The sequence below is a fragment of the Colletes gigas genome, unplaced genomic scaffold (genome assembly GCF_013123115.1).
Source record: "Colletes gigas isolate AHSC1104 unplaced genomic scaffold, ASM1312311v1 Colletes_gigas_Sc00007, whole genome shotgun sequence".
NCBI lineage: Eukaryota > Metazoa > Arthropoda > Insecta > Hymenoptera > Colletidae > Colletes > Colletes gigas.
The window spans coordinates 3,324,364-3,344,258 of NW_025106636.1; the positions used below are offsets into that span (position 1 = coordinate 3,324,364).

General features: G+C 36.6%; 2 protein-coding genes across 9 annotated transcripts; one reads left to right on the forward strand and one right to left on the reverse strand.

Annotated features, from left to right (window-relative positions):
* The first annotated feature begins 13 nt into the window (after positions 1–13).
* Positions 14–10,680, forward strand: LOC122396473 (signal transducer and activator of transcription B-like). Of its 5 annotated transcripts, none has more exons than XM_043394919.1 (5): positions 61–143; positions 1,570–1,687; positions 2,028–2,480; positions 2,561–2,769; positions 2,861–6,193. In XM_043394919.1, the coding sequence occupies exons 2-5, from the start codon at positions 1,575–1,577 to the stop codon at positions 5,647–5,649; spliced, it is 3,564 nt and encodes a 1,187-aa protein (XP_043250854.1). In that variant the 5' UTR covers positions 61–143; positions 1,570–1,574; the 3' UTR covers positions 5,650–6,193. The 5 variants fall into 5 exon arrangements, 3 of the variants coding, with proteins under 3 accessions (XP_043250854.1, XP_043250853.1, XP_043250855.1); XM_043394918.1 differs by lacking the exon at positions 61–143 and adding an exon at positions 165–342; XM_043394920.1 differs by lacking the exon at positions 61–143 and adding an exon at positions 352–589.
* Positions 6,480–15,190, reverse strand: LOC122396477 (sodium-independent sulfate anion transporter-like). Of its 4 annotated transcripts, none has more exons than XM_043394932.1 (11): positions 14,881–15,190; positions 11,697–12,780; positions 11,200–11,402; positions 10,666–10,820; positions 9,413–9,710; positions 8,964–9,276; positions 8,497–8,658; positions 8,274–8,414; positions 7,786–7,931; positions 7,519–7,707; positions 6,480–7,320 (listed from the first exon to the last, which is right to left on the reverse strand). In XM_043394932.1, exons 2-11 carry the CDS (start codon positions 11,797–11,799, stop codon positions 7,057–7,059), a joined length of 1,974 nt encoding a protein of 657 aa, XP_043250867.1. In that variant the 5' UTR covers positions 11,800–12,780; positions 14,881–15,190; the 3' UTR covers positions 6,480–7,056. The 4 variants fall into 4 exon arrangements, with proteins under 4 accessions (XP_043250867.1, XP_043250869.1, XP_043250868.1 ...); XM_043394934.1 differs by having other exon boundaries at positions 12,237–12,780; positions 14,881–15,189; XM_043394933.1 differs by having other exon boundaries at positions 12,215–12,780; positions 14,881–15,189.
* Positions 15,191–19,895: the final 4,705 nt, after the last annotated feature.

Consider the following 19,895-nt stretch of genomic DNA (forward strand, 5'->3'; position numbering starts at 1 on the left):
AGCATTTCAAAATGATCATTAAAGGGTGCGTTGTTTAAATTTCATAAACGTGCCACAGACGTAAAACAGTATATCCTCGGTTGATCGGTGTTTAGTTCATTGTGCTTAAAAATCCTCCAAATAATGTCCAACGTATAAATAAGGTGCGTGAAAATTAATTTTATTTAGTTTAATTTGAAGAATTTTCTTCCGTTTGCATTTGCGCATTCTACTGTCAGTCAGTATTATGGCGACCTTTACGATGGTCGGGCATTGTTTCTAATTTCTGTGTATCGAAAGAGAAAAACTTGTTTCTGCGAAAGATCCCGGTTTAACATTTGCGTCACCATCAGAAATTTAAATGTACGGTAACTAGATAAATTATCGATCTTATATATAACTATATAATCATTGTTGAACTAAATGCTACGCACAATTTTACGTCGCATTCATCCAGTATTACTTACATCGTGAACGTACTTTATTGTAATTGTTTTGAGTCCTTGTGTTAATTAAACACTATGTGTATTAAAGATATGTTAGTTGGCTTAAGTCAATGGTTCTTAACCTGTGGTCCAAAGACTCCAAGAGGATCGTAGATAAATATCTGGTGTGCGAATTTTCACGTAGAAATTTTAAACATTTATTTTCGTTCCATACATTATGTGCAAAAAATATTAACCTGATCTTTTTGATACTTTGGCATTATGATAACTGTTAGTTGGTTAGGTAGTTAGATTAACATAAATCTTTCGACTCAGTGTCCTCAACTTGTCACTATGTCTTGCAAACATAAAATTAAAAGGAATATGCATTTCCTCAAAGTTTGCCATTTACATTGCATAAAAGACAAATAAAGAAATCGAGAAGTATGCTTAGATATACGTAAGAGAATATTAGCTGACATTACCGTAAACTTTGATGATGTTATCAGCAGTTTCTGTAACAGAAGATAGCGATAAAGTATTAATATATATGAAAAGCAATTTTATTTCTAAATTGGATACACTGTTTGTTTCTGGTGATGTAACATGATATTTGCATGTTCAAGCAGAAGAACTTCAGGCAAAAGATGACAAAGAAATTACATATTAATAAAATATGAGTATAAAATTTGATCTTTTTCCATGAATAAGACAAATCTATAGAATAAAATAGTTAGTTCTAAGGTTTTCACCTTATTTGATACGAGCAAGTTGGGATTTTCAATACTAATTGAAAAATATTGATTTAACCAAGATTTAAGAACATTATTCTGAGAAACATTGCACAAAAAGGGTCCATGAATTCTGTTAAAAGAATTAAGTAATTGTTATTTTCATTGCATTTTGTTCATAATTTGTTAACTACTCAAAGAGTTAACGATAATTATTCCCTTTTAAATTTCTAATATTATCTTATCATTTTATGTTTAGGGATGAAGTTGATTGTATTTAATTGTAATCAATGTAATATTTTACCCAACATCCTTATACTCTTTGAACTTTGTTAAGCATGTAACCCTCTAATTTGATTTTTGTTCAGAGTACCATTAAGCAGTTACGTTGTATCAAAAAGTATACTTAGTTTAAGTAACAACATTTGTAATAGGTAAAATGGATTCCACTGATAAAGATTTAAGAAAACCAAACAATATAGAGCAGATGGCCATAATTGGCAAGATGCATAATTTGCAGTGGCTGAAAAGTAATTCTCAGTTATCAGGCCAGTACGTTTGATTCTGTTTTACATGTTTTGGTTTATTTCTCTCTATCTATCCCTATATTATTTGACATTATTATTTTAACATCTATTCCTTTTATTATAAATATTTTAATAAAATTTTATATACGCTTAAGTGACAAATGTACTTCATTATCATTAGTCGTAGATATGTTGTTAAATATTGTTAAAGTGTTATTTCTCATGGAAATGGAAGCATAATTTTAGTAATAAAATCTATTAATTTACAATAGAATCTTTCATAACCAAAGAAAACATAAAATATTAGAAAGAGAACTATCTATAAGTTTGTTTTCTAATATTTTGTATTTGTCTTTGTATTATAGCACCAAAACAATTCCAGTTGGAAAAGAATCAGTAAATAATCCACTTGAAAGTAAAATAAATGAAGGAACAAAAAAAATCATTAAAGTTGTTTCAACAGTCAGTATTACAAACAGTCCAGAGCTACAAAAGAATGATCTTATTACAAACAAAAATTTAGATGATAGTGGTACTAGTATAAATAAAACTACACATCATCCAACATTAACAGTTGGTTTTTCTGAATCTGAAAGACAAGAAAACAGTATGGAGAATACTTGGAATAAAGATGCTAATGTAATTAGTACATTGATTTCAAATTCTCAGTCTGTGGCTATGAAAAAAGTGGATGAACAAGAGAAAACAAGCACAAATTTAGCTGAGAATATTGTTACAGTTCAATTAGAACAATTTAGACTTAACGAAGAAAAAAAAAGTAAACCAAACAAGTCATATAACGAACCTAATAGCGAATGGTAGGTAATTAAATAATTTAAGTTGTAAGAAATATTATGTTGTATTGTGTATCTTGTACATACATTGTTCATATAATTAGGAGTACTGTACCTCATAATATTCCTGACTCTTCGAAGTTGGATAGCGACATAGGTAGTCAAGTTAGTTTGAAACAGTGTCATGACAACAATAACAATAATGCAAAATCCAAAACTCAACCTACATCCGAAGTAAAGAAAAGTATACAAAGGCCGACTACAAAGATTAGCGCTAAAAAATTAAGCGATCAAAAGATTAAAAAACAAATAGGTGAGAATTGAACTTGTTAATGTTAGCAATGTTACTATCTTTAACATTGCTAAACGAAAACTGTATTAAAGAAATATCTTTTTACTTGCAGGAAATTCTTTAAAAGAACCTTGCACCATTTTAAAACAGGGTAGCAAAGATAAAGATGATTTGTTGAATTCGTGTAGTAGTGATAATAAAACTTCAGCCTCTGTAACAAATTCAAAAAAGATAGCTGTAGGAATCGGTTCTAAATTTATTGATAAATGTGGTAAGGTTGACGGATATAATAGGCAATTAAACGGGGGAAAGAGACCACAAACAAAGGAGCAACAATTTTATAAACAACATTTTTCTATGCTTAACGATAGTAATAGCAGAAACAAATCCTTTGTGGAAAGATTAGATGAGAAAAATAAATTTCTTACCACGAACATGACATCGTCTAGAAACGAATCAGATAAAAAAGATAGCGAAATAAATGAGACAAAGAAGTGTCACAGAGTTCAAGTAATACGCTCTCAATCATACAATGTTCAATATAATAGGAATAAGTCGTTAATAAACCTACAACAACGTTATTTAAGAAATTCAACCAAACCGGTAGAAGAGAATTCCGTTAAAAGTATTTCTGGTTCTAACAATAATATTAGTATATCCGATTCAAGTGAAAACGTATCAAAGAAAAAATGTGAAAATCAACAGAATGTTGCAAGTAAACAAGTGAATAATGTACAAACGAATCAAGGCACTTCAGGAAAGAATTCCGACAATTTTAACGTTTCGGAAAGTGGTATAAATGATAAAAGTTTACAAAAATCAACGAGATCTATATCAAGCAAAAGAAGTTATCAGAATTTATCTCATTTAAAGACTACTACCGATAGATATACGAAAGATGACCAAGGGTATACGCAAAAATTCAAGAAAGATTCTAACGTTTATAGACGTTCTTCGGACATCTTGCAACCGTCTTTCAAAGATCTAAATGAAAAGGAAAAAGCAGACGATCATAAAAAGAATGTTACAGATAATAATTCAGGAAAGGAATATAAAATAAATCGTACATCTTCGGTAGACACAAACATGCGTTCTCAACTTGAAGACTCAAAAATAACTATATATCCGAATAAGACAGTTAATGGTGCTAATAATATTAACAAGACTGATACATCGGATTCAAGCACTGTAAATACTGTACAGTCTGTAAAGTCATTGAATTCTTGTTCAAACAGTACCAAAGATTCTACTACTATAAATACATCTACTCATACATCGCAAGAACCACAGGTATTGCAAGCTTCTTGTAATGGAACTGAAGTACAATTCGCGAAGACTGAACAAGATGCTAGTAATAATAATAGCAATAATAAAACAAGTGCTAGTAACTCCGAAACAAAATCGGTGAAATTTTCAGACAACGTTCAAGAAATGAATGTCGCAATTCATCCTACAACATCCTATACCGATCATTCCATTCAGCAAGATGTAATTCCAACAAATTCATTTTACTCCAACTTACAATTTCCGTTTAATGCTCAAGAAATGGAGAATCATCAAAACGTACAAAATAAGAGTTATTTTCATCATAGTAATAATGCTCAATATAGTAATACGTCTGGCAACATTCAGAATTCCGAAAGGGATTTATATCTGGTAGATGCGATCCAACACAAATCAGATCAGACGTCGCACGTCTCTCCTCAAAATATATCGCCACACAACAATTGTAATCCGGCTATTTCAATAGGAAATGGTTCACCCTATCAAAATTTGTCTCCGGTGTACTTAAATCAATACAGTAACATGCAAACGGTACCAAGGAAAACACCCGACAGTACAATCGTCTCTCACAATGCATTAATTCCAAACAGCTTTTACACCGTGGCGAATCAAAACATCATGCAAAACGAACCTTCCAACGTTCTCATGCACAACACCCAGACTTCTTCGCAACCATCGCCTGGTTATCATAATCATCCCGCAACCAATCAACATAATCAGTGGAACGTACCGGTTCTGGACATGTTACTCTTCGGAAACGTGATGAATTCTACGCATCCCCTGAACATGCAAGTTCAGAACTGCAGGCACGTATGCAGCACGGATTTCAATAACATTCCGCAAACGGGTTACCTGCAGCATCCGCTGTTTTACGTACCGCCGGAATGCATGCAGAGCTGGAATCCGCTGATACAGTATCCCGCTCCTCTGTTTCAAAATACACCATATACCAACTGCAACACGTATCCCAACCAAGTATTGCCATCGAACGCTCTGTCAGATTCGATAAATTGTCCCGTTAACGTCCCCGGGAACATGCAAGGTTGCAAGTCGAGCAACGTCAGGATGAAAGAAAACACCATGGACGTTCACACGAAGAACAATCGTTACCGAGGCGCCGCGACGAACGAGTATCAGAATTGTTCCCAAAACGGCCAAGTAATGGTACCAATTTCGTACGCGGTCACAATGGACCCCGTCGCGAGGAATGGCCCCCCTAGCATACACATGCAAGTGAACCAAAAGTATACACCGCACGCCGCGACCGCCGCCAATTACCAAAGAATGCCGGACGCCTGTTCAGCGTTCCAAAACAATCAGGAGTTCGGGAACAGAAAGGATAACGTATCCAAAAACGATCCTGAATGTACACCGCCGATGGTATCGCCGCGGGAATGCATGTACTACGGAGTGAATTATTCGCGGAAGATCGATACCGTTCAGAATCCATCTTTGCGCTCGATCGCGAAGCCCGTGTCTTACATGCACACTGGGAATTCCCAACATTACCACGCACCTCAGTTTCATAAAAATGCGACTTACCATCACGCATCACCGAAGGAGCTCGCGTCCAGGGCAACCGTGAGCCGCGGCGTACGCAGAACGATAGACCAGTAAAGGCAACAATAACAGTAACGAGCAACAATTACATATTTCTCGTGTCCAAGATAAGATTATTGCAATTACACAGCACAAAATCGTTGCACGTTCACTTTACGATATCTCATACGTTTCTATCATCGTTACCTTTATAATGTAGTATATATATACATATATATATATATTTATATGTGTGTACGTATATCCGTAAAAGTCAGTTTTTTAATTGATCTACTTAGGACATATACATTTTCACGTGCTACGCACTAAATGTTTCGCATCGTTAAACATAGATTGTCAAAAGTTGAATGAAGCTTTAAAAGAAGTTTACCGTATAATAACTGCCATTTATCGGAAGTATTACGCGTTAGCGCGTTTCGTTTTCCTCTCGTAACAGTGTGAAAGTAGCGAGTCTATTTTCTAGATTCTCTTCAGATGTTTATAATATCCGCATTCACTAGAAATCTGTGTTACTCGTTATTTGGATTCTATGCGTACTTTTAATAATAATAATAGTAATATAATAATAATAAAAGAGCGCTGCTTCCGAGATAAATTTCGCGCCGTGTAAAAATCGCATTTCTTTTAAGTTCCTACGATTGAAAGTATTACGACAATTTAGGGTTTAGTTCGCGTTTACGGGAATGTTTCTTTTTTCTTTTCTCTCTAAATGAAAATTAAGCGGAAGCTCGCGCAATACTTGTAGCTGTATCGTTATAATTATGATTTGAATACTGACGAGTCATAGAAATTTGAAAATTAATTTTTTATAACGCGATACCGGCACGCAAATTTTCTTTACTTCGATTTCTTTTTTTCTCTTTTTTGTTATCGTTCCTCGACTGATTTGGAGGCCAAACGTTTTATATAACGGTCGTACATTCGAGCGTGATAATTTATTTTTGTTTAAATATTACTTATATTGTTAAGAAATATCATATAGTTTATTTTTCGAGAACTTACAAGTTTTTACAAAATAAAACGTAAACTTGCTGTACTTGGTAGATGTTATATACACTATACAACATATTCTGATATGCATTTATAAACACCAGTATTATTCCTTCGTTCGTAACGAGAATTGCACGCGTCGATAGACTCTTAAATAGGAATAAAGCAAGTAATTTTCTTATGAACTACATCATTGCATGGTCGGTTCGGTATATCTTTAAAAAAAAGTTACAAAATCGTACGAATTATCATACAGTTCATAAATAGATCGTAAATAGGTGTTAATGTTCATTACGATTTTATACGACATCGTTGATAGTCCTATAACTCGATTTTCGATATGTATTGAAGAAAAAAAATGAAATAAGACAAAAAAAAAAAAAATGCAAAGTAACCCGTAGGAATTCTCCTTGATCCTCGATATAATCCGAACGTTCGATTAATTTCCTGATTCTGTTAAATGCAACGATCGTTTCACAGTTTCGTGCACGTGAGCTCGTCCCTTGTTCCGTCGTTAGCTTTCAAACTCGACATGTCTATGACTTCCGTGCTGATGGTTTGAGTTCGTTTGCCCGTGCTAAGTTTTTTCAATGCAGCCACGAGCTCGATGTCGTTATTGACCACTTTGATCGTTTCCTCGCAAAGCGATTGAACGCTTCGCAGGATTTCTTTGGACGGTCGTAGCATGATCAAGCGATGATTCTTTTCCTTAAAGTCTCTCATCACCATGTTCAATCCCTGGAAATACGTCGCAAGTGAAAGAACACGAGCGAAAACGACGAAACGCCGTTCGAATCCTGGATTTTACGTCCTCGAGCGTTGTATCATTTTTCGTGAATTATAAAAACCATTGCGTTTAGGTTGCAAATTGTTCTCTGTCCACGGAAGGGCGTAAAATCCAGATAAAAATTTGATATTATAGGTGTTTGCACGTACTTGCGCCGCAGTAAAATCAATTTTATCGATGTGCTTGCAATCTAAGACGACGACTTTCGAGTTCTTAAAGGTTTTCAGCAGCTTGTGGTCATTGGCCAAGTGCTCTATTAAGTATATCCTCAGGTAATCTACCGCTGGGAATAGCAGCCCAGCGCTGGGACGCACGAGAGTGTAACTTGACGTGGGAGTCTGTGGTAACAACAAATAATAGGATATTTTTAACGATTACAATCTCTAAGCCTTCGTCGGTCATTGTTATGTATTTACATTTCTGTATTCGATATATATTGTCGGCCTGGCGTTGAAATAAATTAATATAGCCAGATCAATGGTCACCCCTATTAAAATCCCCAACTCGACTCCAGCGAACAAGCACGCGAAGAACGTCGTGAACGTTGGAATCAAGTCGCGTTCTGGAACGATATATCGTAAATTAAACAGATTCATTATCGTTTAAATAATTGAGCCGATTACTATGAAAGTCGCCTTGGTCACGAAGCCAAAATAACCGAGATTTTCATTCAGTACCGTGTCGTATCAACTATATTTCATTATTAAGAATTTTTGCCAAGTTTTTTTTTCTCCGAGCGTGAACGAGGAAAGAATTATCGTATTTTTTAACACAGCGAAACGGAAACGTTCGTGTATCTCGATGCGGGAAATATATTACTTAAGCCACTTTCGTAATAACCGGTACAATCAGGAGCCATACCGAACGTTAATTATTTTCATTATGTTCGATCAATTCTACTCACTGCTGCATTTCCAGATCGGTTGTATAATCTTGACCTCGACCATGAATATCACTGCGCTAATTATCACCGAGCTAAGCGTCGCTCTCGGGATGTAGTAAAAATATGGAGTAAGCAAACTTAGAGCGAGAATGACTAGAATACCTACGGCGCGAGATTAACTTTGCGTTGAGTTTCTGTTTTACGTAATTCTGTAATAGTTGGAGTTACGAAAGACGTCGTTTACCTGTGTACACGCCGCCCAGAGGCGTCCTTACTCCGGACGCGTTGTTCACAGCGCTCCTTGAGAAGGAACCGGTGACCGGCATCGAACGAAAAAACGAACCGACCACGTTGCACAAGCCCAGGGTCAACATTTCTTGGGTAGCGTCGAGAAATTGGCCCCGCGCTTAACAAAATCACTAATTAGTTCCCTACGAGAGGCGTACAGTGGCTAACGAAAGTATTCGAACGCTTAGACCTACAACCTTTTGCACATGAAACATCCAAGCTCTATACTTGGGATCGTTCTTCTGCTGGAAGTGGAAATCTTCCAATGATCCTAAATTCCGGTCACTATCCTTGAGATTATTTTTTAGACTGTTCATGTATTTATATTAATACATATCGTTTTAAACACTTTAGTTCAAAGTACACGTTTAATGTTCTAAATGTACATCCAAGCGTTGGAATACTCGACCAGCTCTAACTTACAGAACGCTTTGGCGATAGCGATGTTCCCGATTATCGATATCAAAGGAACGATCACGATGCCGGTGCCCAAGTTCTTGCACATGTCTACGAACGTTTCTGTTCTGTTTCCAGCTATTCTTGAGAACGATGGCGGCCCAACGGACGGTAGTCCGGCGTCGATGTGCCCCGTGAGGATGAACGGCGCTCCACCTTGGTTCTCATAGACGTAAGAAACCACTGCGCACAGAATGACAACGAGAGCATTTCTACCGGTTCCCAGAAACCAGATGGACTTTTTTAAAATTTCGTTCGAGACCTTGAGGTCTTTCAGTTTCTGAAAGAATAAGGAAATACGACAAGGCTGCATGAACGAGACCCACTACATCCACGATTTCTTTTACGCGTTCATAGCGTCTTTTTTTTTTACCGGCAATTAGTTATGTTCGCGTTAAACGTCCACGGTGAATTACCTTCAGGGTCAGGAGAACTAAAATGCAACAGCACGACAAGATCAGATCGGGTATCCTGGTCTGGCTAATGTTGTTCGCCAGCTCCTTCCAAATCTCCACGAAACTTTCCCCGCGTATCTTCAGGCCTAACAGACTTTTTATTTGACTGCAGGCGATGATCACACTGGCCGCTGACGTGAACCCAGATACCACCGGAATGGACACGAACTCTACTAGGAATCCTAACCGGAGTATCCCGAAGATGATCGTTACGCAGCCTGATAGGAAGCACAGGAGCACCGCGTACTCTGGATTGCCTCTAGAAAACAGGATTCGAACGATAAAAGTAAGCGTAACCATACTGTTTTAGGGGTTGAAGACAATTATGTTCTCGAAACAGTGAACATTTCAGCTCTATAATTATTTTTCGGTTTTATTTCAGTTACAGGTTCTATATGTATAACAGGTACATTCGAATAAGAGTTAAGGTTTTTGTTGTTCACCGTCGAACTCTTTACCCTCGAAACTTGGATACAGTTTTCTGGAATTACAAAGATCTAGAATCCGTAAATGACACTGAAGATTCATTATAAATCAGTACACGAGTGGAGTCGAAACAGAAGTCTTCCAGTTGCAGGACTTTGAACTTTGTTGAGAGAGAGAGAGAGAGAGAGAGAGACTAATGAAAGGTTTCGGTGCAAGCTAGCAATTGCTCGGATTGGCGCAGCGCGCTCTCGCGATAATCACGTCAAGGGATAACAGCATCCTTTCAGCCTCAATTAAATTACATTGGCCGTCGTCCCAATTGCTGGTAATCATGGATACGACTGAATTCAGCTGTCGCATTAAGCGATTAAAATCACTCGTTCGCGGGCGCAACTTCGAGGAACGCGCACAGTGTTCCGTAACACCGAAAAGCTGGCCAAAATTCTATTTTTGGGACATGTTTGGGACAAGTTACGCTATTGTCAAGTAATGCTTCAAACTATAAGAAAGCTGATAGTTAAGAAGTAGGGGAAACTTGATTACGAAACTGTTAAACCCTTTGTGACTCTTGAGATCAAATAAGGGATGAATAACGTTATTATTATCCTTATGGCCGTGTGTCATGTATCTGAAAATTTAGGTAAACTCGATCGCTATTATACTCTCTGTATAAGGTATTTTTAGAAAAGTATTTAATTTTAATCTGATCAACTTTTTGACGTTTTAGATCACTGTGCTCACACCCGGTCGTATCCAAATATCAATTTCTCGCTGGTTCAGTCTCTCACCTTGCGTATGTGTATGTCAATAGAGAGATCAACGCGGTCGGTCCAATATTGACTTCTCGGCATGTACCAAAAACAATGTAAACGAAACTGCCCGCGAACGCGCTGTAAAGTCCATACTGAGGCGTCAGTCCGGCCAATCCGGCGTACGCGATCGCCTGTAATTAAAGTAGCCACAATTAGATACAGTATCTCGTGATTAGACCACGTTTCTCGTCGAATCAACATCAGATCGTAACTCGTAAACGAGGGTCTAACTCTTGACTTTTAAATTATACCTTCTCTGGTTTTAAGTTTATACATTAACGCTTAAGAAAGATATATCAGGTGGTAGATGAGGAAGATTAAAAAACAAGGACTGATCATTATGAATGATCCTTGGATGAGAAACTGCTCAGAATCGATCGTTCGAGCATCGTGTCTCCTAATTAGTTTGAGTAATCGAGGCTCTGGGTTAGAATTATTCGATCGAGACAGCTCTATCAAATTGTCAGTGCAACAGCACGCGGTGATAAAATTATGTGCCTTGGAAAGTACCTGCGGTATCAAGGTCAGGCCCACTGTCAGGCCCGCAACTAGGTCACCCAATGCGTCGCGCGTTTTGTAGAGGGGTAGCCATTTTAGAACAGGTACTCTGCTCTTGAGCAGCTTCTTCAAGTTGAATTCGATCATGCTTCGTCCGAAAAAGTGTTTTGTCGACCCCGTATTCCCTTTTCTAGCACATCGCGCCAATCGGAGTCCTGTAACGACAAACGCGAACGTGGCATATACGAGGTCTTTGATAATTAATAAAACAATTCATGATACAAATTGGGTCTAGTAGATTCTATGGCTGAAAATATTCAATTTGAATATCAGTCGAGTACACGTATACTTAATAAGAAAATGTCCGTTTCCTTAGATCGTACATTTGAAGTTACAGAACTCGTAAATATCATTTGTTAGTAAATTACATTTGCGTCTGACCGATATTTAAATTGACTTTTCACCAGAACGACTCACTTGCATGAAATCTACCTGACCCAGATTTGTACCAGGAATTACGAAACACCCGAATACGAATTTGACATTGACATAGGATGCAGTCGGTTCTGGGTCCGAGCATCGGTTTCGTCCATTATGCAACCAGCGTTCCATTAACCGTCGTTTGAATTCACTGTCAGTCGAACAACCCGACAATTAGCGAAACCTCTACGAGGCAATTAGCGGATGTCGCGAACGATCTTTTCACGACGAGGAATCGCTCGTCGGTCGGCTGATGGTCGTCCACGTGAGAACGATTTGGCACACGTGATCGTCCTGTTCGCTATTCGCGGTATCAGTTTCCGCGTTTCGCGTCTCGTTTTCGATGTCATCTGCCCGATGGCTCGATCGTCGAAGTAGTATCGAAAGATCGACGACTGTCGCGCGAACAAACGTAGAATTCGAATCGGAGCGGAAACGTCGTTGTGTCCACTGGTGTCACTTGCTTTCTCTGTTCGAATTTCACTTTTCATCGCGTTCGCGGAGCTTAAAGTTCGACGACGAGGATCCTTGGGAAGGAGAGGCTTACCGATTGATGCGTCGTCTCGTACCTGCTCTATACACTGATTAAATCTACAGCTGTTTCACACGTGCTCGGGCCTCCCTCCACTTCGCGGACTCGCCGATACATTCGTCCAGGTTGCAAACGCATGCGTCGTGTCGGTGCTTCTTCCAAACGGTCACTGGGTTCGGCAAACACACAGATCATCGCCAATTCAACGATCAAATTGCTCGTTCTTTTATGGTTCGAGCACTCGCTGGCTTCCTGCTGGCCGTTTCCTATCCCGGAAGCTATTTCAAAAGGTCGCAAAAGCGTCCGAAACGCGGGCAAAATTAAACGAAATGGCACTTTTCAAAGTAACGAACATTCTTTATACGAGTTCGCTCTATGTTTGTATTGGTAAAACCCAAGTACAAACTTGTTGCATCATAGTTTTGTGTCAACTTTTATCGATTCTGTCTTTAAAGTATACTTTTGCTAAAGTAGTTACACCTCAAATATTTTCCCCATACGTATAGAGTCATTGTTTCCAATAAATAACATTGGAATGTTATTAGCTGCTTTATTCGGATCCTTCTACTTCTCTGTTTGATCTAAATTTGAAAAAAAATAAAAACAAGTTCTTTTATTTTATTTATCGTTACTATTAATATTAACATATTTCATCGTTATTAGTATATATTAAAAAATATCTATATATGTAAATGTGTATTTTACATGTACTTTATACATTAAACAATACCTGCTCTACATAGTTATCGTTTGAGCAAATAAACTATGAATAGCTTTAGTTAATATAGCTTCAGTTTTTCAATATACTGTTTGTTACTCAATTTTATTATGCTGTGCAATAATATCTTAAACTGTTAATAACAAATTTAAAATATTCATTGTTTCATATTGAAAATATTTTTTATCAAATTAATTTGGAAATACCTAATAACGCGAATTAACAGTTTCGTTTAATTGCAATATAATTTTATGCACGATTCTGAATTAGTGAACATTTATTGGTCCTTGAAATAGTTTCGAAAAATTCTGTATAACTGTTACAGAGAACTATATCTCTCATACAGGTTCTACTACCGTTATTATTCAGGCTTCGAAACGGTTTCTAGACATGAAAAACCTTTCACGAAATGCTGTCGAGTACATCGCGGATCTCTATAACGATACTTTGTTATCTGTAAAGACATATCGGCAACTTGTTTCATTACCAAAATTGAACAAGAACAATGCAAGCCCGTGAAACTACATATGCGAGCTACTAGAAAAAGTTATCAACAAAAGGATATAATTTACAACGAGCGTGGTGTGCATGCTACAAATTACAAGGACATTTTGTGTTCTTGGATAACGATGTATCGTGCATTCCAACGTCGTTCGTGCCCGGTAATACGTTCGCTCGAAAAACTCGATAGCTTTTTGTATTTTCTTGACACGCTCGACGTTTTAGGCCAGTTGGAACAAAAGTCGCGATAAAAAATGCATTGGCTCGATATTTCAGAATGTTTTTACCGCTCTCAACGACGTCAAAGTATCAGAATATTTTAAAGCATCGAAATATTTCGAAAATTATTTTCCACCGTAATGTTTTACGGAATTTGAAGGTCGTCGAAGTTGTGCAAAATAAAATACACTTTTATTCGCGTAGTGACGCAGTTGATAGAAGAAAAAATTCTACCAAGAATAAGTAAAATAAGGCAAACTTTCGAATAGAAACCTTGAACTACGAAGACCTTGTTTATATACAGGGTGTTCGGCCACCCGTGGGAAAAAATTTAATGGGGGATTCTAGAGGCCAAAATAAGTAGAAAATCAAGAATATCAATTTGTTGATGGAGGCTTCGTTAAAAAGTTATTAACGTTTAAAGTTCTACCTCTACTGAATTTTTTTCTAGAAAATGCGTAAGATTTCGGAGGTATCTGTATTCACCAAAAATGAGTGTAATTGACCCCTGTAACAGAAAATAATTTTTCCAGAATGATTTGAAATTTTTTAATTTTGTCGAATTTGTCCCCATTCCTGAATTTTTTTCTCGAAAGTGCGTAAGATTTCGAGGGTACGTGTATCCACCAAAAATACTTGTAATTGACCCCTGTAACTAAATATAATTTTTTTAGTATGATTTGAAATTTTTCAATTTCGTCTAAAAATTTCACATCGTCTCGAATTTTTTTCTCGATAGTGGGTAGGATTTCGAGGGTATATCTATTGACCAAAAATGCTTGTAATTGACCCCTGTAACTAAATATAATTTTTCCAGAACGATTTGAAATTTTTTAATTTCGTCGAGAAATTTTACACCTTCTCGAATTTTTTTCTCGAAAATGGGTAGGATTTCGAGGGTATGTCTATTGACCAAAAATGATTATAATTGAGCCCCGAAACCAAAAATAATTTTTTTTTTATGATCCTTATGTTTTTACATTACGTGATATCTTTAATAATAAAAACATACCAATTTTGTAAGTTGAGATTTGTAAAAAAGAAAAGTCTGAACGAGACTAAATAATTGGGTAACCAAATATCGTAATCTCGGGGGGGGGAAAATGAAATGGAAACAACCGCGTCTGCGGCGAGCGTTTCGTCGTAGGGTGATTGGTGATACGAAACAATTATCAACTTAGCATCGATGCGGTGGCATATTTAGATTACCCATGTAAATTAAGTAAAAATAGAAAGTACAAACCTGCGAAGCGCCTCTATTTCGAACACGAAGACGAGAAAAAGAAAAAAAAATGGCCTTCGTTGGCAAAAATACTCGCCACGGACGCGAGTCGACGATTTTAATAAAGAATCCTCGAGTCTTTTTAATAAACGACATTAATCGTGCAGAACGTTTCGCGAAACAATAATCGGGCAAAGGTTTCAAACAAAAATGACGTACGATGCAAATTATTCCGCGACGCGTTTATTTCCAAACGATTACGTTTATTATTATTTACCGACGAATATTGATACAGCTTGAACCGGATCATTTTCACGCGAGTCCCATAAATCTATCGTTTGTCCGACGTTTCGTTGGAAAAATGTCATTGTCGATGAAAAAAGAATGAAAATGCTAAACACGCCGTGGTGTATTGTGTTCAAGGACACAAATGCATTTACAGCAGTGAAACCAGGAATAAATTACACAAATAAATTATTTCCGTATTAACAGGAAAAGAAATAGTTGTTTGTATTATAATAACAAATATTGGAAATCGTTCGTTCTCTTAAAAATTAAATAGCTGATCGATTATGTCTGTAAAGTTCAACAAATTTAATGAGAGAACATTTTTGATTAAAATTTATTGCTTTTTATATTAAATTTAATTTAGTATAATTTCCGTTTCTTGCGATAATTTACGGTACTTTCTGTTAATACGAACGTGGACATCACGGAACCTTCGCACTTGTTACGTTTCTTTTCTCGACTCTCTAATTTTCTGCCAAGTGTCTCGCTCGATTTAGGCTTTTCTACTTACCTGCGTTTGTCCAGCATATCAGACCGCGCGTTATTTACAAATGTAATCATGAATACTAAAAATATCTATGGTCGGACCGTTCGCGATGATCAAAGATTCAACAAACTGATGAGTTCATGGCCCGAAGAATCGCTTCGTTTGCGACTGTCGAGTCCACGAGTAATGCATACATCTATCACTAAAAATTAATACAGGAAAGACAATCGTGTCTAAAGAATTATATAAATATGTCTTATATATTGTAACAGCCTATGAAAGTATTTCAAGTATTACCTGTCCTAGCAGAAAATATTCCAATTTCTACAAGTGTTAAAAGTTTTTGAAAATTGAACTTAAAAATCTTGGGATTAGGGCAGTAGGGTACAAAATTACTGCAATTGTAATACTTAAAAAATCTCCGGATATTATAGTTTGCCTTGGTTCATATCAGAGTTGGATAAAGTTTATTCATGACTAACAAATAAAATTTTCAGATTCATTCTAAAACTAGATTTAGTTTAAAACGTTCGCTTATAGATATTAATTTACGTATGTCTTTAAAAATTAAACATAAATGAATGTTCACGAATGAATCTAAAAGTTTTCAACTCTGGTTCAAATGTAATTTGAATAAATGATTTTAAAATTTGATTTCTTAAACACGCGCTGTTATTGGTGTCGCGTCTCCTTCGTAGATGGCGCTATCGGTATTAAAATTGTGGCGGGACAGTCGTTTGGATCGCTGACAGAACAGCAGGCGACATCTTGCAAACCTCCTCAGAATGTTATTCGTTTCTAACAACAGTCGAACTTGGAAAATATCCAACGATAGTAGAATTCCGCATCAATGGAGGGTGGTTGAGATGAGGATAGGGCGAGTTTTCCATTCTTAGCAAGCTCTATATAATGAGACCTGGGAATCATGGTTATTTATTATACAATTAATTACATAGTAAATAGTATGACATGCATTCACATACGTTCTTCAGAAACTAGTCTATTTCTCTGTAACAATCGACAAAAATATTTCATTGTGTGCCAAGTTCTCACAAAAATTCAGATACACTGTAAATATATGTGAGTTGACTATGGAAGGGATTAAAATTCATTTCTGAATCTGTTGGTAACGTTGTAAATGACACGAAAATGATAATGGGGTTTCGAGACCCCATAAAAATGGGTCGAAAAAAAAAATTAGGTGAAAGATCTACTCGTATACTTCGTCTCTGACAATACTCTAGAATCTTTGATGAATCAAAACTAACCTAGCGAAGAAGCTCTATATTTATGATTAATATATCTTAATATTTTAAAAATCTATTATAAGATAGTCTAAGGGGTTCGAACTATGAGCCCAGTATCTATATTTTTGTTTATCTATGGGCTAAAATTAAGAGTCTAAGATCTTTAATTTTATTGTAATGTTTAGTAATTGCTGCAAATAATAGCAATGATAATATGGATAAATTTGAAGCTGATTAAACGAAGAGAATTTTGAAAAATCTAAAATTGACCTCTGACCGTTTACGCGAGGCGTTTGTCAGAGTTGTTTGGAAGGAACAGGTTTGCAAGCAAATATGCCCTATTTTGGGGAAATCCCCCGTGACAAATCCTCGTAATAAGCAACGAGCCGTTGATAAAAGTAGAAACCCCTGTGACGAAATTGCATAATTTCCGTCAGTGGCGTGACCCTGTTGAGGAAGCCGCGATGCGTAGGGTTCGTCCATTGTTAGAATCACATCAGAATTAGATCAAACGAACACGTGCACGAGGGGATGATCGCGATAGTTTGACTTTCGACACCTTTTACGTCATCGCAGATATATTCTATTTATTTCCGTTTTCCAAAATTGCAATGATAATAGTACCGTGTACTCGTGTAGAATTCTATTGCATAAATCGAGGCTTATCCTTCGCTCAGATGTTTTACGGAATATCGTGGACCAAAATGTTACTTTGGGTTTCATATTGCGTCGAATATCCTTCATTCCGGGGAAGCTTTGAAATTCAGCCATGAAGCATTTCGGCGCCGACGCTTAGAGCATCGATCCAAAGCGTCAGCTTGCAGTTATGGATATAGCGCATATTACCAGACTCGAATTAAAGATCCACCGACACCGTTAGTGGGTACAAACCAGCAAGATGTATATTACATATTACGTGTATTAATACATATTCTACAAAAAAAAAAAACACCAAGTCTCTATCGTGATTGTTAATAAATATTCCCAAACGCGTTATAATAAGTTGTATTACCACTACAAATAGAATAATTTCGTTCGACGATAGCTATGTAATTTTATCCACAAATCTATTTAATTGCGGTACATGATTCCTGATTTGATTAAAAGCTATGACTGGAATAAACAATGGAGAAGTTGTATAGTTTGTATCAAGCGTACGGATTTCTTTTTATTATTTTTTATATTGGTTTAAAGACGAACGCTGAATTTAGCTCTTCTGCTAATCTGCAAAAAAATGGAGGAAAATGTTAAAATCTTGATAAATACAAAAATGACGGTGTTCGAAAGTTAAGTATGTTGCAACACAACTATGGGTATCAAATGTATTTATACCTCTATAATTTCTTTGTTTCTACGAATCAAAGTAAATTGCTTTGCAGCCATCATTGTCGAAGCCTTTTGCTCGAAGAAAATGAAATTTAAAATAGTCGATTTCATCTCAATTCCCGACTGGAATACCTCCGCAAGGAAAATACAAAGCGAAGCTATCCTAAGTATTTAACTGCAACAATAATACAGTGGCAGTAGAGAATGACAGGGGAAAGGGATGATCCCAATATTGGCCGACGGCCGAATATTAATAAGTTTATGCATTCCCCGCCTCTCGAAGCAAACACAATGCGATTCGACACGCAGAGAGAACGCGCGATGTTTATACGCGTTAGGAGGGAGACATTTCGCGTCAAGTGAATCGGCTAATATCTATTTAATTAATTTGGGGTAGCACACCCCACGTTTGACAATATGTTACCCTTCCCGTTCAAGTCTTTTCACCGATCCTGTTATGGAGCAATTTGTCTCGAAATGGGCACAGTACAATTCTGACATACGCGGAATACGAATCTCCGCGATCTTTTTCGTGAAACATTAATTCACTTAAACCTTGACACTTTAATGGCCGCGCGTATCACTGATATCGTACACCAAAGTGAGATACATGAAGATGCTAGGAATATAAATGTAACCTCAACAAACTTAATAAGTTTAATGTATGATAAAATGGTGACTGATACGGTAGATCACGCACACGTGACAGTGGCCAACGTTTGCTAGCTCGCAGAGTCACGTATATGTGACAGCGGCCGTCAAAGTGTTAACGTTCAATTTAGTTCCAAATCCATGATTAACATAGCTATTGAATTTGCAATTGATCATCACGCGATTGAGAATCTTTGATAAATAATACAAATTTCACTTTTATTGTCTCGCAATTTGTCTCATAGTACAGCATCACTGCATTATCTGACGCAAAAATATACAATAAATAAAGCTTACGTAGACTTCTGTAATACTATACTTAATTTTAAAGTACTAGTTTTCACCCTTGTAACATTAATAGGATAAAACCAGGCGGTTACGCTCCATTGAATACACGTGTCGTACACTGTACATCTCTGAGGGACAAAGAGTCTGTTGATCCTTCTTAAAACTATCGTTGTTCGTGCAAGTGAACGTCTGTGTAGATGTTACATCACTGATAAATTGTTTTCCATTCTTACAGAAATTTGCTATCCTAAAACACGAGGACAAAGTAAATGTTACCAGCAGTTTCTTTGGAAGAATTTATAAAAGAGAATTCCAAAATTAATGTAAGTTGATACATTGTACAGGTGTAATGTCATGTTTTTAACGAAAGGAAGCTTTAAAAAATTCGTCTCGCCCCAAATCGCCATATTTAAAATTCCAAAATTAATGTTTGATACATTCTACAGGTATGATCCATAATTCCGGTTATAATATCATGTCTCTAACGAAAGGAAGCATTTAAAAATCGTTCTCGTCCCTAAAATGGAACCTCGAATCGCCATATTTAAAATTGATTGAGAGAGGATCCTAGCAAAATGAGTAAAGAAGATTCTTTGCTCGACGGACACAAAATTGGCCAATTTCTGCCATTGTATTTCGCGTACATTTTTCCATCGTGTTCCAGATCGATTACGTAACAGAGGGGTTAAAAAGAGAGCCGTTGGAGAGATATCGGCCGCAAAAATTTCGAACAAATAGTATGTCTATCT

Bases quoted from the DNA above. Each gene is read 5' to 3' on its own strand.
- LOC122396473 (XM_043394919.1), top strand. From the start codon at position 1,575: ATGGATTCCACTGATAAAGATTTAAGAAAACCAAACAATATAGAGCAG. The intron at 2,481-2,560 runs GTAGGTAATTAA...TCATATAATTAG, and splicing joins AACGAACCTAATAGCGAATG to GAGTACTGTACCTCATAATA. The intron at 2,770-2,860 runs GTGAGAATTGAA...TTTTACTTGCAG, and splicing joins AAAGATTAAAAAACAAATAG to GAAATTCTTTAAAAGAACCT.
- LOC122396477 (XM_043394932.1), bottom strand. From the start codon at position 11,799: ATGGAACGCTGGTTGCATAATGGACGAAACCGATGCTCGGACCCAGAA. The intron at 7,932-8,273 runs GTGAGTAGAATT...ATATCGTTCCAG, and splicing joins ACCGATCTGGAAATGCAGCA to AACGCGACTTGATTCCAACG. The intron at 7,708-7,785 runs GTAAATACATAA...TTGTTACCACAG, and splicing joins TATATATCGAATACAGAAAT to ACTCCCACGTCAAGTTACAC.